At 35.8% G+C, this 25,249-nt stretch overlaps 1 protein-coding gene across 1 annotated transcript; it reads right to left on the reverse strand.

Annotated features, from left to right (window-relative positions):
- On the reverse strand, positions 1–25,231 carry LOC128555181 (uncharacterized protein C7orf50 homolog). The gene is made up of 4 exons (XM_053536778.1): positions 25,153–25,231; positions 10,917–11,703; positions 10,002–10,119; positions 1–1,542 (listed from the first exon to the last, which is right to left on the reverse strand). Exons 2-4 carry the CDS (start codon positions 11,679–11,681, stop codon positions 1,484–1,486), a joined length of 942 nt encoding a protein of 313 aa, XP_053392753.1. The 5' UTR covers positions 11,682–11,703; positions 25,153–25,231; the 3' UTR covers positions 1–1,483.
- Positions 25,232–25,249: the final 18 nt, after the last annotated feature.

The raw sequence follows: 25,249 nt of genomic DNA on the forward strand, positions 1-25,249 counted from the left end.
AACTGATTAAAAATTTAATTTGCTGTCTTCTATAGAAACTGAAAATGATCTTGAATGGTGCCTTACAAGTTACAAAATAAGGTAAAATAATGCATATTGTCATGTCAGCATAATAACTCAATAAGTGCATATATAATAAATATGTACATTTAGATTTACATAACACGTCTTAGCAGTGTAGCTTCCAAAGAAATTTCTTAGAACTCCAGCAAGTAGTTGTTGAGAAAAAGCCTCTTCTGAAGTTGTGTTGAATACCAGTCAGGGGTGCAGAGGAATACTCTGGACAAGGAGAGTTCTATAGTTTACTAATGTTGAATAATAGAAAGGCAATAACTCAGTGAAAACTCATCCGACTGGAACATAAAGAAAAAGTGCACCTCCTCTTGGGAAAGAAGTTTCCTACAAAATTTCGCTCAGTTCCAGTCCTGGTTGCCGAGAAATATTCCAGACAAGACTTGCAGGACAGTCGGACACACAAACAGATGAAGTGGCGACTACATGCTTCCCCTTTGAGGCGCATAACAAAATAAATTTTTGACAAAAAAAACCAAAAAAAAACCACCCTATTAGATGTGCCTTTGAAAAATTATGTTAATCATCATTGATCATTCAAACAAAGTGCATCTGTCTTTATTATATACCTATATAAATTCTGTAAAAAATCGGCTTGTATTTCACAATTAAATATAAACATACAGACAAAAATTCCGTATTGTACCTTTTAAATTCTGTATTGTATGCTGCCGGACTATTTTCATTAATATGCATGATCCGACACATTTCTATAAATAGCGCACATAAAAACTTCACTAAGTTCCATTTAATATCGATAAAAGATTTCGTTCAAGAACAAAACAAGAATCAAAATGGTAAAGGTATATAATAAAAGGGTCATTATAACAGTAGCTAGATCTGGGACTTTGTATTCGGCTCTCGTGGCTTTTGCAAGGTCGGATCACACTCGGCGCTTGCGTGCCTCGTGAGATCCGATCTGGCAAAATCCATGAGAGCCGAATAATGCATCCCAGATCAAGCTGCTGTTATAATAACCCTATTATATCTGCTGTGTATAAATATTGTGCTAAATGTATGGACTATAGAACTTTAATTCTATTGCAAGCAATGAAATACACCCTTGTCAATGCACAGTGTGTTGTATACATTGGATCTACGTCATGCACATGGTCAATTGGTCCAAGCCTTGTTGTTAAAAGATTTACTGCTCTGTTCACTTAACCTGTTTGTGTATACACAGTTTGAATTTAGTGTGTGAGATATACAGCACTCACTGTCCTGCACACTGTACACACCTGTGCTGTTCAGCATTGATGTGTGTATTTCATTTTGACAGTCAACACATTTTACATCTGTGTGAGGTGTTTATCAGGTGGTCAGCTGATGTAAGTTATTGTTGTGTCTGTGTAAGCTGGCATACTGCACTTTACACACCTGTCTGCTGTGTAGTTGTATATGTTGAACACACTCAGTCAGACAGCAGCTGGATTATCTGTCTAGCACGATCAAACTTCACTGAAGACGACTCTGTAAACAGAAGAACAAGAAGCATTAACTTAACAAGAGCTGTCACAGGAAACAGCGCGCTCTACTATTTCGATGCTGGATAGTGAAACGGCACATCTGAGGAAACTAGAGCTGTCACTGGAGTGTTTATTGACTCCAGTTGTGGATGAAGATATTGCACAATAGCCTGAGTCTATGTCAAAAATATCAACTTAAAGTAATAAGAGAGGTAAAGATAAATGTATCAAAACACTATGTAAGTATATCCTAAGCAAAAAGGGGCATAATTCATTAAATATTGGTGCCAGAGTTATGCACCTTGTGTCATATGGTGTGGGTGATGATGTTGAACAACTATTTTAAGTTTGAATCAAATCCATTCAGTAATAACAGAGACAGAGTGAAAGTGCATCAAAACTTTAACCTAAAATTCTAAGTAAAAAGAGGGAATAATTAATGAAAAATTGGTGCCAGAGTTATGCACCTTGCACCATATGGTGTGGGTAATGATGTTGAACAACTATTTTAAGTTTGAATCAAATCCATTCAGTAATAACAGAGACAGAGTGAAAGTGCATCAAAACTTTAACCTAAAATTATAAGAAAAAAAGGGGAAATAATTCACAAAAAATTGGTCCCAGAGTTATGCACCTTGTGTCATATGATAAGGGTAATGATGTTGAACAATTGTTTAAGTTTGAATCAGATCCATTCAGTAAAAACAGAGATAGAGTGAAAGTGCATAAAACTTTAACCTGAAATTCTAAGTAAAAAGGGGAATTATTCATGAAAAATTGTGCCAGAGTTATGCATCTCGTGTCATATGATGTGGGTGATGATGCTGAACAACTATTTTAAGTTTGAATCAAATCCATTCAGTAATAACAGAGACAGAGTGAAAGTGCACCAAAACTTTAACCTAAAATTATAAGAAAAAAGGGGAAATAATTCATGAAAAATTGGTCCCAGAGTTATGCACCTTGTGTCTTATGATAAGGGTAATTATGTTGAACAATTGTTTAAGTTTGAATCAGATCCATTCAGTAAAAACAGATAGAGTGAAAGTGCATAAAACTTTAACCTGAAATTCTAAGTAAAAAGGGGAATAATTCATGAAAAATTGTGCCAGAGTTATGCATCTTGTGTCATATGATGTGGGTGATGATGCCGAACAACTATTTTAAGTTTGAATTAAATCCATTCAGTAATACCAGAGGTAGAGTGAAAGTGCACCAAAACTTTTAACCTGAAATTCTAAGTAAAAAGGGGGAATAATTCATGAAAAAAGGTACCAGAGTTATGCACCTTGTGTCATATGATATGGGTGATGATGTTGAACAACTATTTTAAGTTTGAATCAAATCCATTCAGTAATAACAGAGATAGAGTGAAAGTGCATCAAAACTTTAACCTGAAAATCTATGTGATAAGGGGGGATAATTCATGAAATATTGGTGCCAGAGTTATGGCCCTTATGTCAGATGATGTGGATGATGATGAGGAATAAGTATTTCAAGTTTGAATCAAATCCATCAAGTAATTACAGAGATAAGTTGGAAAAAGAGAAAGTGCACCAAAACTTTAACCAAGGTGGGGACGCGGAAAGACCCCGATGCCGACGCCGACGCGAGTAGGATAGCTCTCCTTATACTTCGTATAGTCGAGCTAAAAATTAAAGTTCACCGTAATAGAAAAATGGCAATATTTACTAAATATATCAGAGAAATACAGACTTGTTCCTTGGTATAAATTCTATTTTTAATAGCATAATTTTATACAGCTTAGCTCATCTGAAAATGACCTTTACCATTTGACCTTGTAAGTTTTAATACCTTGCAAAGAAAATTCTTCAATCTCTGTTGTTTATCATACCATAACAGTAGATTTTGAAGCTTACAAAATAATGAGAGTCTTTTCCATGTTATCTAAAATTGGACACATTTATAAACACACTAAAGGACTTATCAAACCTGAGGAGATATATCTATGCTGCTAAAAATTGTAAAACTAGAAAATGCTTTTGTAAAAAAGCGCATGTCTCCCCCAATGCAAAGTCCTATAGGCAAGAAGTCAATAGGGGTCAGGAGCGAAAGTCAAAGAGACACTGAATGTTGGCTGCAATAGGGATCATCTACTTGGCATGTCCAGTCATCCCGCTAAATTTCAATACTCGTGGCCTAGTGGTTCTCAAGTCACTATTCAGGCTCCTGTGACCCTGACCTTTGATCAAGTGACCTCAAAATAAATAGGGGTCATGTACTCTGCATGTCCAATCATCCTGTTAAGTTTCAACATTGTAGGTCAAGTGGTTCTCAAGTTATTTCCAAACAAGGGTGCCAGAATGTCACAATATACGCCCGTCACAGCAAATTTGTTTACACTAGCACCTGTATTTGCAAATGGAATTTTAATTTTCTAGTTGTTTACAATGTTGTTTTTTTTTTTAGAAATTATTGTAATTCTTTTATTTTTCTAAGTCCACAAAAAAAAATCCTTACCAGGTAGAGATACCTTAAAATACACCCAAAATTTGAAAGTAACATCAATGTTGTACCACAGAAAAGTGGTCTTGGTTTTTCCCTACGGTCAATTATAAAAAAGTTACAATGTAAGTTATTTATAATAACAACTAAGGGAAGTTAATCTTTAAAGAGAAAAAAAAAAAAAAAAAAAAAAAAAAAAATTCGAAAAAAAAAAAATTACAAGTCCAAACAAAAATCCTTACCAGGTAGAGATAGCTCAAAATACACCTCAGAATTGGATGTAACATGCATGTTGTACTACAGAAAAGTGGTCTCGATTTTTCCCTACGACTTGTAATGAAAAAGTTACAATATAAGCTATTTATAGTAACAGCAAAGGGAAGTAATTCAAAAGAAGGGACCAGTGCATGACACTCCGTCTCATGATGGTGTACAATTGTGCCAAGTTACATCAAAATCCCTCCATGCATGAAGAAGAAATGCTCCAGACAAAGTCATTCTTGTATCTGACCTTTGACCTTTAAGTGTGACCTTGACCTTAGACCGAGGGACCTGGTTCTTGCGCACAACACTCCGTCTCATGCTTGTGAACATTTGTGCCAAGTTTTATCAAAATCCCTCAATGCATGAAGAAGTAATGCTCCGGACAAAGTTTTCATTCTTGTATCCTTGACCTCTAAGTGTGACCTTGACCTTACCCCTAGGGACCTGGTTCTTGCACATGACACTCCATCTCATGATGGTGAACAATTTTGCCAAGCTACATCAAAGTCCTTTCATGCATGAAGAAGATATGCTCCGGACAAAGTTTTCATTCTTGTATCCTTTGACCTCTAAGTGTGACCTTGACCTTAGACCTAGGAACCTGGTTCTTGCGCATGACACTCCCTCTCATTATGGTGAACAACTGTGCCAAGCTACATCAAAATCATTCCATGCATGAAGAAGATATGCTCCGGACAAAGTCATTCTTGAATTTTTCATTCTTGTATCCTTTGACCTCTAAGTGTGACCTTGACCTTAGACCTAGGGACCTGGTTTTTGCACAAGACACTCCGTCTCATGATGATGAACAATTGTGCCAACTTTCATCAAAATCCCTCCATGCATGAAGAAGATATGCTCCGGACAAAGTCATTCTTGAATTTGACCTTTGACCTCTAAGTGTGACCTTGACCTTAGACCTAGGGACCTGGTTCTTGCGCATGACACTCCGTCTCATGATGGTGAACAACTGTGCCAAGTTTCATCAAAATCCCTCCATGCATGTAGAAGATATGCTCCGGACAAGGTCTGTGGACGCCGCCCGCCCGCCCGCCCGCCCATCCGCCAGCCAGGGGCGTTCCCATAATACGTCCCGTTTTTCAAACGGGCGTATAAAAATTATTTTACATGAACAGGCCACTGTGACCTTGACCTTTATTAGACGGACCCCAAAATCAATAGGGGTCATCTACTCTGCATGTTCAATCATCCTATGAAGTTTCAACATTCTGGGTCAAGTGGTTCTCAAGTTATTGATCGGAACTGGTTATCAATGTTCAGGCCCCTGTGACCTTGACCTTTAACGGAGTGACCCCAAAAACATTAAGGGTCATTTACTCTGCATGAACAATCATCCTATGAAGTTTCAACATTCTGGGTCGAGAGGTTCTCAAGTTATTGATTGGAAATGGTTTTCCATGTTCAGGCCCCTGTGGCCTTGACCTTTCACAGAGTGACCCTGAAATCGTTAGGGTTCATCTACTCTGCATGACCAATCATCCTATGAAGTTTCATCATTCTGGGTCAAATGGTTCTCAAGTTACTGACCGGAAATGGTTTTCAATGTGCGGGCCCCTGTGACCTTGACCTTTCACAGAGTGACCCCAAAATCGTTAGGGGTCATCTACTCTTTATGACCAATCATCCTATTAAGTTTCAACATTCTGGGTCAAGTGGTTCTTAAGTTACTGACCGGAAATGGTTTTCAATGTTTGGGCCCCTGTGACCTTGACCTTTAATGGAGTGACCCCAAAATCGATAGGGGTCATCTACTTTGCATGTACAATCATCCTATGAAGTTTCAACATTCTGGGTCAAGTGGTTCTCTAGTTATTGATTGGAAATGGTTTTCCATGTTCAGGCCCCTGTGGCCTTGACGTTTCACAGAGTGACCCTAAAATCGTTAGGGTTCATCTACTCTGCATGACCAATCATCCTACGAAGTTTCATTATTCTGGGTCAAATGGTTCTCAAGTTACTGACCGGAAATGGTTTTCAATGTGCGGGCCCCTGTGACCTTGACCTTTCACAGAGTGACCCCAAAATCGTTAGAGGTCATCTACTCTTTATGACCAATCATCCTATTAAGTTTCAACATTCTGGGTCAAGTGGTTCTCAAGTTACTGACCGGAAATGGTTTTCAATGTTCAGGCCCCTGTGACCTTGACCTTTAATGGAGTGACCCCAAAATCCATAGGGGTCATCTACTTTGCATGTACAATCATCCTATGAAGTTTCAACATTCTGGGTCAGGTGGTTCTTTAGTTATTGATCAGAAATGGTTTTCAATGTTCAGGCCCCTGTGACCTTGACCTTTGATGGAGTGATCCCATAATCAATAAGGGTCATCTACTCTTTATGACCAATCATCCTATCAAGTTTCAACATTCTGGGTCAGGTGGTTCTCTAGTTATTGATTGGAAATGGTTTTCAATGTTCAGGCCCCTGTGACCTTGACCTTTGAGGGAGTGACCCCAAAATCAATAGGGGTCATCTACTCTTCATGACCAATCATCCTATGAAGTTTCAACATTCTGGGTCAAGTGGTTCTCTAGTTATTGATCGGAAATGGTTTTCAATGTTCAGGCCCATGTGACCTTGACCTTTGACGGATAGACCCCAAAATCAATAGGGGTCATCTACTCTTCATGACCAATCATCCTATGAAGTTTCAACATTCTGGGTCAAGTGGTTCTCTAGTTATTGATTGGAAATGGTTTTCAATGTTCAGGCCCCTGTGACCTTGACCTTTGATGGAGTGACCCCAAAAACAATAGGGGTTGTCTACTCCAGCAGCCGTACAACCCTATGAAGTTTGAAGGTTCTAGGTCAAATGGTTCTCCAGTTATTGCTCGGAAATGAAGTGTGACGTACGGACGGACGGACGGAAGGACGGACGGACGGACGGACGGACGGACAGGGCAAAAACAGTATGTCTCCTGGGGGAGACATAATAATGCAAAGCAGCCTCAATTAATAGCAAGAATACATGGATTAATTTGATAAACATCTGTGATAAATATCGATGTTATTTTAATTTTGATACATGAACTCATTTTGGAAAAAAGCTGTAAAATATTCAACTTAATACTGGATTACATTATAGTTTCTGACACAGAGGATTTTGGGGAATTTCCTAATCAACAATATGTCAATTACTGCATTTATTTATTCTCCTACACAATTTTACAAAATCCTTGTGGGGTGGGGGAGGGGGGAGGGGAGAGTGTCAGATGGGGTAGGTGCGAGAGGGGATGTCCCCCTCCTGCTGGTGGAGGTACAGGGGTCCTCCCACAGAAAATTTTGAGAGTAAAAAAAAACAAGAATCTGAACCCAATCAAAAATGTAATCATCGCTTAAAATTAAAAATCCAATATTATTTTACAAATTTTCCCATGATATGAAAACAAGCGTAGTGGGAGTACGGATGAACAAGAAGAAATTTTTTTATTGGCTTTTTGACTAAGTTTACGTTTCGAATAAACCATTTTAAATCACCATTAGATATAGGGGTGTACTGTTGTAGATGAGTTCATTTATCCTTGAACTGAATTTACAATACACAACAAGTTATGTTTGGATTCTCGGTGCTGCAGCACATTACAATATGAGTTTTGTATTGTTTGTTCAACTGTGAGAGTGCAGCGAATTCATTTATTCTTGAAATGATTTTATAACAGTATTATACACAGCAGGTTTTGTTTGGATTCATGGTGCCCGCAGCTGCAGTACGTTATGATGATTATTGTACTGTTTGTTAAACTGTGAGAGTGCAGCTTTAAAAGTTTTCACCATTAACTTTGTAAATTCTGAGGGGTTGGGATCCTGATCCCCCGCTGGATCCACCCATGCCTTAATATACATATCACAAAACACTGCAACATGTTAGATAACAACACGCTTTCATAAGAAGTTCTGTTTAAAGGTTATTTTATTTTTAGCTCTACTTGACCCCAGAAGTGGTTAAGAGAAACCATATGGGCAAGTTGAGAGAGGACTTTAAAAGGATGCTAGAAAAAAAGGTTGGTAAAAATCCATCAAAAGGTTCATGAGAAAAGGTCAAAGAAGGACCAATCAGAACTATTTGAATAAATTGGAGAGGATCTCTTACATAATAAGGATGGTACAGACCAAGTTTGGTGAAGGTCAATAAAGCGGTTCCTGAAAAGAAGTTAGGAGAAACTATTTGAATACCCTTGGAAGAGAACCTTACAAGGATGCTATTGACCATATTTGATGATGATCCATGAAGTGATTCACATGGAAAGCAGTTGTTTCAATCATCTATATTTAGGTCCAACAGCCCCTACAATAGGCCAAGCTGACGTGAACAAATTGGACAGACTTCTTAGTATATTTGATGAAGATCTATCATGTGGTTGTTGGGAAGTAAAAGCGAAACTGGAGATTTTTTTTAATGAAAACGTATGTCTCCCGACACTTACCATGCAGAAATGGTAAAATGCTACAAATTAAGGGCTATAACTCCAGGGAAGTTCACTGAACCATTACATTACAACAATATACACAACTAAGCTTGGCAGTGGCATCTCCTGTGAAGTTTGATTAAATTCTAACAAGTGGTTTAGAAGAAGTAGCACAAATAAAAGAATATGACAAATCAGGAGTTATGACTGCGCTGAAAATCCTTTAATACACACAACTACACTTCACACTAATCACTCATGAGGTTTGGTGAAATCAAGCTAATTGTATACAGCAAGTAGTGCAAACAGTGTCAAATATGACAAATCAAGGGTCATAACTTTGCTTGAAAACTATTAAACCGGAACATGCCAATTATATATATATAATTTGGATTGGTACTTATCACTCCTGTAAAGTATTATATGACAGAAGTAGCTAAATAGGTGTCATCTACTCTGCATGTCCAATCATCCTATGAAGTTTCAACATCCTGGGTCAAGTGGTTCTGAAGTTATTGATCGAAAATGGATTTCCATGTTTAGGCCCATATGACCTTGACCTTTAACAGAGTGACCCCAAAATCAATAGGGGTCATTATCTCTGCATGTCCAATCATCTTATGAAGTTTCAACATTCTGGGTCATGTGGTTCTCAGGTTATTGATAGGAAATAGTTTTTCATGTTCAGGTCCCTGTGACCTTGACCTTTAACAGAGTGACCCCAAAATCAATAGCGGTCATCTACTCTGCAAGACCAATCATCCTATGAAGTTTCAACATTCTGGGTCTAGTGGTTCTCAAGTTATTGATGGGAAATGGTTTTCAATGTTCAGGCCCCTGTGGCCTTGACCTTTGATGGAGTGACCCTAAAAGCAATAGTGTTCGTCTACTCAAAAGACCCTGTTACCCTATGCAAAAACATCATCAAATTTGATAAACCAAGGGCCATAACTCTGTTAAAATTAATCAAACCTAAAACTGCTGAAAATATGCACAACTTGGCTTGGCAATAATCACTCTTGTGAAGTTTGGTGTAAATCCATTAAGTGGTGTTGGAAGAGTTGCGTGGACAAACTTTGTGACAGACAGATGAACAGACAAACAGATTGACAACACTACAAGCTGACCTAAAGCCAGTTGACGAATGTAGAACAATCACAATAGCTCATCATAAAACTTTACTTCAAGTGAGCTAAAAAAAACTTTTATCCACCAAATTTATTTTTTCAATCATTAGAAGTAACAACACAGGCAGCAAATATTATTTATAACGAAACTGATAGCATGTTAAATCAACAAGACAAACCTTCATCTGATTCAGCCTTTTCAAGGACCTTCTCTGCTTCTGATACAGTCACCTCCCTTGATTTCCCTCGTAAACCTTCAAGGTACTCCAACAAGATTTCAAAACTACCATCTTCTATCTATAAAAGTTAAGAGATATGAAACATATATGAATTTGTAAAATCACAAAGGCTTCAAAATAGCATGGAGATCTATGAATTTCTAGTAAGTCTGAGTATTCAAGTGTTTAAGTATGTAAATTCTGACTGAAGCTTTAGAAATAATTCCATTCACAATCTATCTTGATTGGGCAACAAAGAGAAAGTAAAGGGAGGTAATAACAACATGCATTTCTAGTAAATTCTTGACAAAAAAGCGCATAATTGATTTAACTAATATAATACAATTATATTTACATTCCTATTATTTCTTACAAGTGCAAAGTATGTTTTATTATCATATTAAATTTTACACTTATGCTTCAGACTTTCCAAATACGCCCAGTGAACACATTATATATTTATCAAATGTTCATAGAGTATAAATGGGAATGTTTTATCATATATTATACAAACTCTATGAAATGAAGTGATCTTTCCACTGAGTCTGGTAGTTGTAATAAAAGAGACATCATTTTATTTACCTCACATACTGCACAGAATTCACTGCAGATAAAAAACATGATTGTCTTTCTAAATCATCCAGTTTACTTTCTTAAAAATTAAACACCAGACATTAAACATAACAGGTCTAAAACTATCTTGAAATGAAACATTCTATTTCAAAACATTCCCAATAAGTTTTGACAAAACCTCAAAAACTATGTTTTCAAAGCCATTCAGTGTAAAAGACATTACATTAAGTAACTAAAAGATTTCCTTTCAGCCTTCATGTATAACTATATATTTATAAGCAAAAAATCATACAATATCCTTACCACTGTTTTATCATACATATTTTGTAACAACCACACTTGTCTGACTTTCAGGAATTTCCACTCATCCCTGTTATTTTTCCATTGTTTCAAATAGTCAGTAGCAGCTGTCTGAGCTGTCCCTGCTCTGTCTGCATTCTCCTGTTTCAATTTTGCCTTTTCTAGTTTCTTTTGTTTTCTCTTCTCCCTCTTTTTCTCCCTGATAGCTGCTTTTTCTGGGTCTTCTTCCTCTTCTTCTTCTTCATGATTGTCTTTAAGAGCAGAGTCTACCATATTTTGCTCTGCAGTGTCTGTTACATTGCCTGTTTCAGTTTTTCCTTTTTTCTTCTTGTCACTTTTCTTTTTGACTTTGTCACCTTTTTCATTATGCAAGTCATTACTATCTGATTTATTTAAGTCACTCACTCTATCCACCTGGTCTTTTACTCTATCCATCTTGTCTCTTGTTTCTTCAACTTTATCTGTTTTTGCCTCATCAGCATTTCCAGACCTTATTCTTTGTACATTTTTTAATTTTTCAGTCAACAAGTTCTGCACACTAAATGCTTTACTACCAGATTCATCTTTTTTCTTTTGCTCCTTACCTTTCTTTACAGAAACATTCCCCATGTGTTTAGGGGTTTTACTGATTCTAGTTTCAACACTGTTCATTTTGTTGTGTTCAAGTACTTTTCCATCTGCATCATCAGTATGATCCTTACTCTTCTTGTGTTTCTTTTTCTTAGTTTCAACAGTGCTGTCTTGATTTTTTAATTTCCTCTTTTCCATACTGCTGGATGCCTGTTAAGTTCTAAAACAGAATTGATATACTGGTTATAAATGAGGAAACTGTTTAAGGTAGAAGCCAACACTGTATATACAAGGCAGTGTTTCTTCCCACCAATTTGGGAATGGGGCCGGGGCCTTTACAATTGGGAAAAATGTGTCGGAGAAATTCCTAATTTGGGAATTGTTAAAACTAGTATCTTCTGTTAAAATGTCACATTTAAGAGAGAAAATGGCCATAATTTATCATTATGCATTAATTTAGCAAACTGTCTGTGTTTCAAATGTTTATAGTTTTAGTCTTGTTTGAAAAAGTGGGAAAATAAGAAAATATAATTAACTTTGGGAATTTTAGCCTTGAAATTGGGAAAAAAAACATACTATTTTCCATTGGGATTTGGGGCCTATTTCTGCCCCAAATTGGCTAGAAAAAAAAAACACTGCAATGTTTTTATGCTGTAGACATATGGCTTGGTCCTGGTATTTGGGTAAGAAATATCTTGGGATTTGGGCAACTTGAGAAGCAAATTCCTGGAGTTGAAGGTCAATTTTAGTTGTAAACTGCATGATCCTGAAGAAATTATTTTAGTGGGAAAGGGCCTTTAAACAACCCCTGCTTAATAGGAGGAAAAAGGCCCTGGTACATACTCTGTTGTATACACTAAGCTTGTCAAAACCATGCTTAAACAAAATAAATGGACAAATCAAAACATTCTGTTCAACAAGAGCTGTCACTCTAAACTATCATATTTCCATGAAGTGTATCTGTGATACTAAACAAGCCAACTGCCATCAAACACATAAATTACAAAATATATGACACTCAATTTTGTTTAAATGGGAAATTTTCCTGTTGGTTACAATGAAAAAATTTAACCTTCTTGTATGCTCCCTATATACCAAGCTTATTGTAATAACTCATTCCTCCTTAAAAATAACTGAGTAGAAATCAGTTTTCCATTTCAGTAACAGCAACCTTGACCTTGACTTCCATGATCAAATGAAACCAAAGTTACATTTTTATATAAGTTTGCTATACATCAAGACTGGATACAATATCCAGACTGCAGTTACTGGCCAGAAATTGTTCTTCCTTTCAGTAAATGTGACCTTCACCTTGACCTTACTGACCAAAAAAGTAAGCCCAAACCAAAGATTTGAACAGCTTTTTGTCCACTACACTTCGATTTACTTTCATTCAAAATGTACTAAACCCTCTCAGCTACGGTGAACCTTTTCTGTAAGTGGAAAGCAGACTTTCAAGCAGATGCTAACAATAATTTTAAACTAATTTTAGGACTGAAATCAACAAAATTTAAGGCTAAAACTGGTTTTAGTGCCAATCTGGTATTCAAAGAGCATCAAACAAACCTAATTTGTTCATCTGAGAAGGGATTCACAATGTAATGATACCTATTAAATATCTTTGTTAAAACCTTTCAGAAACTTAATATTAAGTTTTTCTTGAATATCTTTGCCTTCATCTGAATACAACCCTGGTTTGATACAACTTGGTTTAAAGGTAGTTAACCAGATTTTGATTACAAATCATGTTCACTGAAGACCCGATGGCCCAACAGTTATTTCTGGGACAATATATTGGGCTTGACTGGATTTTGCCAGGTTAGATCACGAGGCATGCAAGTGCCTAGTTTGAACTGGCCTGAAAAATTCAAGGACAGCCAAGTACAATATCCCAGACCAATTACTGTTGCAATGACCCTTTTATTATACACTTCCAGTTTTTTTGTTTCTTCTTCTTTTAGCAAAATGTGACTAATTACTTCTCTGAAACAAATATATAGGTGAAAGGTACTTGGGGTAGGAATTTTGAAACATTATTTAACCAACATTTAAGCCAGATGAATCTTGTTTTTGAAAGAATAATTGTCAAAAACATACAAACTAAAATCATATATGAAAACTTGAAACATCCTCAATTTTATTAAATGTAAAAATACTTTCAACCTGGTAATTTATAAGAGACCAATGAACATCTAAAGAAATCTTCATGTTTTAATCGATATTAAAATAGAACTGAATGGGATTTTTTGTGCATGCTATTTTTAGAGACCTGGGTCAGGTCATGAGTATTATTTAATGAAATATGCACAATACAGGATTTTCAGTACAATTATACTGATTGGCCTAGATACCAGCCTAATCTAGCAAGAATGGTCTTAAAGCTGACTTTTTTATGCATTTTCATCTTTATAGTTGCACATTGTATTTTCACTCGCCCTGCAAATCAGAGTAAACTAGAAAATGCTTTTGTAAAAAAGCGCATGTCTCCCCCAATGCAAAGTCCTATAGGCAAGAAGTCAATAGGGGTCAGGAGCGAAAGTCAAAGAGACACTGATGGTTGGCTGCAATAGGGATCATCTACTTGGCATGTCCAGTCATCCCGCTAAATTTCAACACTCGTGGCCTAGTGGTTCTCAAGTCACTGTTCAGGCTCCTGTGACCCTGACCTTTGATCAAGTGAGCTCAAAATAAATAGGGGTCATATACTCTGCATGTCCAATCATCCTATTAAGTTTCAACATTGTAGGTCAAGTGGTTCTCAAGTTATTTCCAAAAAATGATTTTACATGAACAGGGCACTGTGACCTTGACCTTTAATAGACTGACCCCAAAATCAATAGGGGTCATCTACTCTGCATGTTCAATCATCCTATGAAGTTTCAACGTTCTGGGTCAAGTGGTTATCAAGGTATTGATCGGAACTGGTTATCAATGTTCAGGCCCCTGTGACCTTGACCTTTAATGGAGTGACCCCTAAAACAATAAGGGTCATTTACTCTGCATGAACAATCATCCTATGAAGTTTCAATATTCTGGGTCCAGAGGTTCTCAAGTTATTGATTGGAAATGGTTTTCCATGTTCAGGCCCCTGTGGCCTTGACCTTTAACAGAGTGACCCTAAAATCATTAGGGTTCATCTACTCTGCATGACCAATCATCCTATGAAGTTTCATCATTCTGGGTCAAGTGGTTCTCAAGTTACTGACCGGAAATGGTTTTCAAAGTGCGGGCCCCTGTGACCTTGACCTTTAACAGAGTGACCCCAAAATCGTTAGGGGTCATCTACTCTTTATGACCAATCATCCTATTAAGTTTCAACATTCTGGGTCAAGTGGTTCTCAAGTTACTGACCGGAAATGGTTTTCAATGTTCAGGCCCCTGTGACCTTGACCTTTAATGGAGTGACCCCAAAATCGATAGGGGTCATCTACTCTTCATGACCAATCATCCTATGAAGTTTCAACATTCTGGGTCAAGTGGTTCTCTAGTTATTGATCGGAAATGGTTTTCAATGTTCAGGCCCGTGACCTTGACCTTTGACGGAGTGACCCCAAAATCAATAGGGGTCATCTACTCTTCATGACCAATCATCCTATGAAGTTTCAACATTCTGGGTCAAGTGGTTCTCTAGTTATTGATCGGAAATGGTTTTCAATGTTCAGGCCCCTGTGACCTTGACCTTTGAAGGAGTGACCCCAAAAACAATAGGGGTCGTCTACTCCAGCAGCCCTACAACCCTATGAAGTTTGAAGTTTCTAGGTCAAATGGTTCTCCAGTTATTGATCGGAAATGAAGTGTGACGTACGGACGGACGGACGACGGACAGGGCAAAAACAATATGTCTCCTGGGGGAGACATAATTACTGTGCGACCGTTTCCCTCCAAAATCCAGCATTGTTGGGATCTCAGTTCAAAGGTTAACAGGGTCTGTTTCGTGAACTATCCATAAATCTGTCATCAATAAGGGGATTTTGAAATAACTTGGCATAAATGTTGACCATAATGAGACGATGTGTCAAGCGCAAGACCTAGTCAAAATAATTCAACATTCAGATTGTTTTAATGTGACAGGGCAATCTAAACGTCAAAACTTTGTAGGACCAAAATAATGGAGGACAAATCACAGTACACAGTCATGTAAAGTTATTGGTTTTATTGCTTGGCGTGTACACACGGTAAACATCAATCGTGTACAGAAAGGGGCTTCAGCAGTATGATAGATACTTGTTAGGTCTTATATTTAGGACTAATGCAGGGTTTTCCCTTGGAAATTTTGATAGGGGGTCATTAAGACCCCTAAATGTTTGACTTTGGGGTCATTTTTTAAGTTTCAAAAAATGAATAAAATGGTATGAAAAAAAAATCCAATAGAAAACACTGTGTTTTTGTTAACTTGCAATGTACTGTTTAGAACAAAAAGAAATATATGTACATCTACAAATTAACTTTTAACACTTTTTTGAAATCAGACAGTAATTGCAACCTTTTGAATGCATCTACTGAGGGAACTTTTGTGATGAGTATGTGTAGTAGTGTTGCAAGAACTTTCGCAGCCCCATATGAAAGCATTGTTTTGATACATGGCCAGCATTTCATTTTGCCATTTTCAACAAATAGCCAGTTATTTTTCACAGAACACTCTTGGTGTGCAGACTTTTATATGAATGTTTGCATTTTTGGTCGAGGACGAGGCAGATACAACAGGGTTTTCCCCACGAGCAGATGACAAGAGAAACGTCATCTTTTGTTGATGCACCATTGTTGTTGAATGGTTTACCATATATCGATATTGAGCCGATAATAAAACCTAGAATGCAGTCTACCTTTGCTACTTCATACCTACGCGCGAATCAGTTCTTACAATATTGGGTACGAAAATTCGCTTCGCCATAATTTCGGCCGGTATTTGAGTTGTGCAACCAATGACACGTTCAGAATTATTTTTAGGGTCATTTTGAAAATCAGTGTGCTAAAACGCACAAAAATGTGCGTTAAGGAAAACCCTGCTAATGGGATAGTTATTTGACTATAGGAATTTATTATGAAAGACCCAGGTTCTGGTTGCAACTGAGAATATATACATTCAGGGTTCTCGCCAGGCTATTATCGCCTGTCGCGTGCGACATGCCTTCAGACTTTGAGTTGTATATTCGACATCCCTTATTTCCCCCGTCATCCCTTAATTGCCGAAGCGACATGTCATAAAATCCAATAAACACCCCGATTAATCTGTTAGTGTATTCGAAAAGCTTCCACGTGCTTACCCGATAGTTTAGGTAAAGCGATGCCAGTTAAGATAACCGATAAACCAATGACAGCTTCCTATGTGGAACGTGTGACGTAAATTTCATCGTAGCTCCGCCTTTAAATCCTTTGATAGGTGGTATCTTGTGATGTGTACATGAAAGTGACTGTTTTCGCAAGTTTTAAGATTATACATGTCATTAGATAGATATAATGACAGATGATTCAACAATTTTCGTCCAAATATTTTTCGCAATCAAGGAAAGACAATGTAAGGAATTAAGTCAAAAATTGTGCAACACGGTAAAATGCTTTGAACAATTATCGCCGTAATATTAATGTTTTTCACATGTATGAAATGTGTTTTCTCGGGCGGAATATCGAAAAGACAATGCAAGAATTAATGTTTTCTGTCGTCACTTTCAAAATAGAACTTTTAGAGAAAAGTTTGAAATACCCTCAGTGCATTATTTCATCACGAACGGACACATTGGTAGAACCACCGGCCTTCCGTAAGCCCTCACATGAAGATTTCAAGGCCCCGAGTGAGGCTCGAACCCAAATCGATGAGGGGCAAGTGATTTGAAGTCAGCGACCTTAACCACTCGGCCACGGTCACAATTTTAGAGTCCCTCCAAGCCACGCCGAATGGCCAGAGGAAATCGGGCATTGATCCAAAATGGAAACCAGCGTTTCACTGGATGACAGTCTCAGATTGTGTTGTTTTACATGTATGTACAACAAACAGTGGACATTTTCAAAAACTTAAAATGGATAAGTTTTCAACTAATAGCAGAGCTACCGTCGCCGCTGCGTCGCATTACGGTTAGACGTGTGAAACAGAAAATGAACAGAGGGATCTAACTGTGTATACTACCGAGTTGAAAATTCGTGGTACTTTTTGGAACCGGTGTTGTTTGGATTTTTTCGAGTACACTATGCACATAGTTACTAATCAGTAAACACGTCAGTAGACGCTTACTGTTTACGGTTGACAAAAGCGTCTCGCTTACTGCTTTGAATATTGAATAAAAATGCAAATGAGCGTTTGATAATAAGAAATAAGTGCTAAATACATTTTCTACGAAGAAAAAACGAAATAAAACACAATATTTGCAGTTTGAAACGATTTTGGTACGCTGCCATTACTGAACTTTATTATATATACTTATGTTTGTCTTTTGACGTCATAACTCCACAATGGTGTAGTGGTTAGCGAGTTCGCGTTGTAATCCAGAGGTCGTGAGTTCAAACCTCACCTGGATCAGATTTTTTTTTTAATTTTTATTTTTTTTATTTCATTTTTTTTTTTGTATTATTATGAGTTTTGAAAATATTGTATAACTAAAGTCATTCATGTGAAATTCAACATGTGTTTAGTTTTGATGTCAGGTTCCACTGTAGTGCCTGTGTAGTCAATAGACATAACTTAAAAAATAAAGGCTTTAGGATAAAAATATACAGACATTTAACTGTGAAAAGCAAATAATGCTCTTCTCCCCGTTCGCATATATTTCATCCATTAGCTTTAAAATGACTGACCAGAGTTTATCCAAAAAAAAAAAAAAAAAAAAAAAATGGCAATGAATTATCAACATACATCAAAAAGGTTCTTACTACCATCCCTATTCTATAGTGCTAAAAGATTAACCACTTTTGGGTTTAAAACAAGCTTTGTACAGTCATGTAAATGATTGTAATTTTCTCATACCCGGCGTCTGTTATAGCAATTATTATATATTTGACTGAAAGTTGAACACATTCTTCCTTCCAAAAAGAACCAAAATTTGACAATAATGACATTTAAAAGAATTACAATAGTCATTTCCAGGATTACGTTAATTCTAATTTCTATTAACTTTGGAATTGGAACATTAACTTTTTACATTAAGTCCTCATTGCCCAACATTCACACGCAAAGACACAGAATTCCTTTGGCTATTGGCCTAATGAGATTCTGTTAGGTTTGAAATTTTCAAAGTTCAAGCTTTTCAATTTGAAGCAGTTATTATTTTGTGACTGGTTTCCAGTATGATAATAAGTTATGTAAAATTTTTGATGCAGTACTGTTGTAATAAGAATAACAGAAATTATTCAAATACGTTTTTTTCGTTATCTTGGTGCAGATGTTAATCTATACCGAACTTTCTTTTGATTTTTCACATGTCAAGACTTAATCTTGAAGCAGTCTAAAACATGCATTCAATAATCATGAATTATCATTAATAATTTTAATAGATCTAAAGAACATAAACTTCCTAAACGAATCCATAATTCCAGATAATTCCAGCACCACTCCTTTAATTTTTAACGGGCACTGGTGATTTTTCATGGGAGCTCTGCTTTTTAGGTATCACCTAATTTCATATTAAACTCCACAGGAATAGAAGACATAAACTTTGAACAAATAGATCTGTGTGCAGAGCTAAAATTGTGTTATTTTATTTACAATAAATAGTAAATGAACATTTTTAGCAACTTAAAATTGATAAACTTTTGTCATTCAGCAAATAAACTCCATAAGATCTTTTATGACCCAATATCTTTCTTTGTTCTTGTTGTGCATGTAAATGATGCTTATTAATCACTGAAAATACCACTATGTTTTTCACTCTGAAATGCACCAGAATGCACCAAAATGAGTTGTAGTAATGTTGAGCGCAAATAACCAATCTGCGCTATTTACCAAACGCGCAGCACATATAACAAATTTTTGTACGTTGGTTATATGCGCAACGATTTACCAATCGTTGCGCAGGCTAAATTTAACCTGCCCGATTTACCAAATGCGCAGCGCAAATAACAAATGTAACTTCATATATCAGAAATTTGCATTTCGTGTTTGATAAATCATGCAGTTGGTCAATTTATTAATAAATATAGATGTCAAATGCTGAATATCTCGGTACTTAAATTAGGTGTCATAAATTTGTTTCTACATCAGTAAATTCACGGCAGTCGGTCACCAGGTTTCAATACCTCCAATCTTATACAAGATGCAATAAAACCCAAACATGCGTGAAGGTGTGATTTCCTCCAGCTTGCACACGTCGTCCCCTGGTATGTTTTAGGCTATTTTTATAATTTTCTACTTCACCCGAGCACACACTTAGCAAAATATCGTTTTTATTATATTGAAATATCTTGAAATTTCCCAATAATATTCTTTCTATCAACGGGAGCATATCTCTCAACATGTCTAAGATACAAGATGAAATAAAAAAGTCACAGAATTAAAAGAAAATTCTTACAGATCTTATCTATATTATTATTATTATTATTATTATTATTATTATATAGTACTAAATCGATTGAATAAAGAGTAGGCCTTTGATTACAGACTAAAACTATAGAGTTTTTTTCACAAATCTAAATGGATCTATAATGTTACACCTGTAACTTACGTGGGAGGTCGGTCCTGCGCTAATAGCAAAGTTTGAAATTACACTGTATTTCAGATATATTTCATTCATAAAACATACTATTTATGTAACTTTCAAATGAATACTGTAGAAAAATGAATAGAAAAAAAGTGATTTCTGTCATAATGAGAACGAAATATTACATTTTTTATCCGCGCAAGATGTGTGTCTGCGCTAATAATAAATCTGGAAATTACTCTGATAACTTGAATATCTTTTATAAATCATATTAACTTTTACTTTGATTTACGATTACAGACTAAAACTATAGTTTTTTTACAAATCAAAATGGATCTATAATGTTACACCTGTAACTTGCGTGGCAGGTCGGTCCTGCGCTAATAGCAAAGTTTGAAATTACACTGTATTTCAGATATATTTCATTCATAAAACATACCATATATGTAACTTTCAAATGAATACTGTAGAAAAATGAATAGAAAAAGAGTGATTTCTGTCATAACGAGAACGAAATATTACATTTTTTATCTGCGCAAGATGCGTGTCTGCGCTAATAATAAATCTGGAACTTTACTCTGATAACTTGAATATCTTTTATAAATCATATTAACTTTTACTTTGATTAACGATTACAGACTAAAACTATAGGTTTTTTTACAAATCAAAATGGATCTATAATGTTACACCTGTAACTTGCGTGGCAGGTCGGTCCTGCGCTAATAGCAAAGTTTGAAATTACACTGTATTTCAGACAAATTTCATTCATAAAACATACTATTTATGTAACTTTCAAATGAATACTGTAGAAAAATGAATAGAAAAAGAGTGATTTCTGTCATAACGAGAACGAAATATTACATTTTTTATCCGCGCAAGATGTGTGTCTGCGCTAATAATAAATCTGGAAATTACTCTGATAACTTGAATGTTTCTCATAAACTATGTTAACTTAAAGTCTTGCGCTGATAACAAATGTAATATTTCGTTCTCGTTATGACGAAAACCCCTTTTCTTTCTAATTATTTTCTACTCTGAAAACATTTTTTTAAGAAGTTACATAAATGGTATCTTTTAGAATTGAAATATGTTTGAAATATCGATGTCATTTCAGGATTTGCTATTAGCGCAGGACCGACATCCCGCGCAGGATACAGATGTAACAAAATATTCATTTGGCAAAAGCTACAATTTCAGCCTGTAATCATAAAACAATGATAAAGTTAGCATGGTTGATGAAAGATATCATAGTTATCAGGATTATTTCCAGACTTTTTATTAGCGCAGGGCAAACACATATTGCACAGATAACAAATGTAATATTTCGTTCTCATTATGACGGAAATCACGCTTCTTTCTATTTTTTTTCTACTCCGAAAACATTTTTATGAAGTTACATAAATAGTATCTTTTAGAATTGAAATATGTTGCAAATATCAACGTCAGTTCAGAAATTGCTATTAGCGCAGGAATAACATCCCGCGCAGGCTACGGATGAAACATTATATTCAGATTTTCAAAAGCTACATTTTTAGATTGTAATCGAAAAACGAAGTAAAAGTTAAAATGGTTTATAAAAGATATTCAAGTTATTGAAGTAATTTTCAGACTTCTATTAGCGCAGGACACACATCTTGCACACCTACAAAATGTAAAATTTCGTTCACATTTTGAGGAATTTTATTAGTTATTCATTCTATTTATCTCACTATAAAACATTAAACAATTATATAAGTATAAAAGATCTGTAAGTTCGTCTTTTAATTCTGCTTATTTTTGTTTTATTTTTAATCTTGGTCATGTCAAGAGATATGCTCACGTCGGTAAAAAGAATTGCGCTTTTTCAATATGATGAAAAGAAAAGCGATATGGTGAAATGTGGTAAGTGTGTGGCAATTCAGTCTGTTATGTAAGTCTCCTTTATGTTCTATATTCGGTATAAAATGACTGCGTGTGATCGAATGAAGTAAAATACTTTAGTTATAAAAAGAATAGAGAGGATGATGTGGCTATCCGAAGGAAATCACACCATCACGCATGTTTGAGTTTTATTGCGTATTGTATCATATTGCAGGTATTGAAACCAGGTGACCGACTCCCATGAATTTAATGATGTTGAAATAAATTTGTGACACATTTTCAAAACCAAGATTTGCAATATCAGTCTGTAATTGTTAAACAATGTAAAAGTTAGCATGGTTTATGGCAGATATGCATATTATCAGAGTAATTTCCAGATTTTCTATTAGCGCAGGATCGACATCCCGCACAGGCTACAGCGTTTAAAAGTTAAAAAAAAAGTATTGATCAGGTCGGCGTGACGTCACTTCCTAGCAACCGATAAATCCGAGATACAGCAAGGTGAAAGTATCACGTAGCAACCCGTGGCGATTAAACTAGCGGTACGGGTCGCGATGTTGTTTTCCAATAAAGTAGATCATAATACTTTTTTATTTCATAATTTTTATTATTCCCTGTCCATTTATAATATATTCCTGAAAGATTTTTCTAGTTTTACTGGAAATTATTGATTTATTAGCATGTCAATACCGGTCTGGTAGAAGTGACATCTGTTGTGTATTGTCAGATTTTCGTTCATTCGGCGATATTGTTTTTCAATAAAATTAATCACAGTGCAGTTTTATTTGGTTTTCTTCATTCCCTGTCTATTTAAAGTTTTTTTTTTCTAATTTTACTAGAAATTATCGGTTTATTAGCGTGTCAAAAGTGACATGTTACGTACTGCCAGTTCTTCGGCCCTTCGACGGATGTCAAGATTCCATTTGAATACTATGTAAGTTATATCTATACATGTTTATAAACATATAGGTATATATATCTAGTGTGAAAAATGAATTTGACATTTTTTTTTTTTGTATATAGATCTAACGCTATTCTGAAATATTGCCCCTTGAAAAAAGTTAGATTCTATTTGAATGAAATATTTTGGAACTCAGTATTTTACATAAAGCAATGAATGGATTATATAATTTTTGTTTTATGTAATATTAGTGGTTTATTACTATGGTGTCATACTGTTATGCAAATCACAAAAAATGTGCATCCACCTGTCACTCTTCCAATTAACATAAGTCCCTGGAGGCATAGTGTACATCAAAGGATTAGGAACAGGAAATCAGTCTTTTTGATTAGTGATGGGCATCCAGGATCTGGTCAGAACTGGCTTTTACCAACCTACCACATACTAACTGCTTGTTTCCATAGTGATCCCTGTGACTTATGATTTTGGCATTGCATAAGATCTACACTGATAACAGTAAATAAGTAAATAAGTAATAACTGATGAACTACAAAACGCATTATTTTCTAAGCTAACAAGTATGAAATTAATTTAAAATATATAAAAAGAAAATGAGCAGTACAATTAGTTGTTAAATGCTGAGCAATTTTATTCTCACATGAAGATCACTGAGAATTACAAATTTTAATTTTTGTATGAATAAAAATATAAAATCGCCTTATTATAACTGGATCTGCATGTGTAAATTGGATGATATAGCACTGATATACAAAAATTTGGTTTACATGCATTTATTTTATAATATAGGTTAGCATGCTACGTATTGCTGCGATTGTCTTACATAATCTGAAAAGTAGATCCCTCGGAAGCACATTATCACATTGATAAAAAAAAATGAATTTATAATAAAGAAAATTTAGACAAAAATAAGACAAAAAGGTTTACGAAAAAATATTAATTGAGCTGTTATTGTTGGAGGCCATCTACAAAACGACTGTACTGTAATGGAGACAGATCCACTTGCACAATTTATTTTCACGCCCTGAGACTGAAAGGGGATCGGATTTCTCGCGATTATTACGGCATGGATTAAATAAAATTAGGGCCTATAATATAAACTACGGACCAGCCACAAAGTGCTGACTGTAAATGTAAACACACTTTGCAGTTTGTATCCATTCAGAGCCGTCAGGATTTTGTCTGCAGCTGCACGGCTCCATTTAAATTGGCGAACATTGTTCAATTTCACGTCAGGGAACTTAAAGAACGAAAGGTTTCTCTCTCTCAATGATTATTGATGCATCCTGCAACGCTCTAAGTTTTTGGCATCTTTTTATTTTTCCATTCAATCACTTTAAATTAATAAAAACAATGAACAACCGTGATACACACAATGCTTTCTCTTTACAAAATGGCGTCTACTTTCACCTCGCTCTTGTTGCTACGCAACGTAATCGTTGAAGTGCCCGGATATCCGACCTGATCAATAAAAATAAATAAAAAAATACATGTGTTATTAAATATACTTGGGATATTTTGTATCATTTTAACGTTTTTTAACACCTATGACAAATGACTCTTATTACCGTCGTCAACAGAAATTTATAGGCCATAAACTACCAGGGACGTGAGAAATTACCGCATAAATACGCTCATTTACTTTAAAAAATGTTTTTCTTTTTCTTTACAAATTCACACCTTTACGCGTGCCTGATCACCGTCAGTTTTACAATTTTATGTAGGCCTACAAGTCTAACACTCTAATGATATTCAATTTTATCGGGAGATATCATCCATATGTTAAAAGTGCAGACTAATTTACCAAACGCGCAAGACAGTTGCCCTGCGCATATAAGAAATATATATGGCTGCCCGATTTACAAATCGTTGCGCAGATAACAAATTGGTTATTTGCGCTGCGCGATTTACCAAATGCGCTGATTGGCTATATGCGCGTAACAGTAACACAAAATTTTCTGGGGTAACCGCCATACCCCCCATGCGGGAGGGGACACCCCTCCCGCACCCACCCCTTTGTTCACAAAAAAATGTCCTGCACCATGCCTTCAAAAAATCCTGGCTAGAACCCTGACATTAGTCATACTGATTCTAAGAGTCTAAATCACGACACTATCCGAGTACTTTTCCTACGCCAATTGAAGTATTTTACAACTCCACTGAAATCTAAAGTATGCATTAATGGCAGAAATGGAGAAAATGTTGGTTTTTAACCCCTAACAACTAAATTATACAAAATTAAAGCAATTTAAGACAAAATGCATACAAAAATTGTCACGCTGTCGCAAGTCTGCCGGAGTTATTTGCCCATAAATCTATGTTAGTCAGACGACTACACGAAAAATAAAACCACAAACAAGGAA

Source organism: Mercenaria mercenaria, chromosome 2, assembly GCF_021730395.1.
Source record: "Mercenaria mercenaria strain notata chromosome 2, MADL_Memer_1, whole genome shotgun sequence".
Lineage (NCBI taxonomy): Eukaryota > Metazoa > Mollusca > Bivalvia > Venerida > Veneridae > Mercenaria > Mercenaria mercenaria.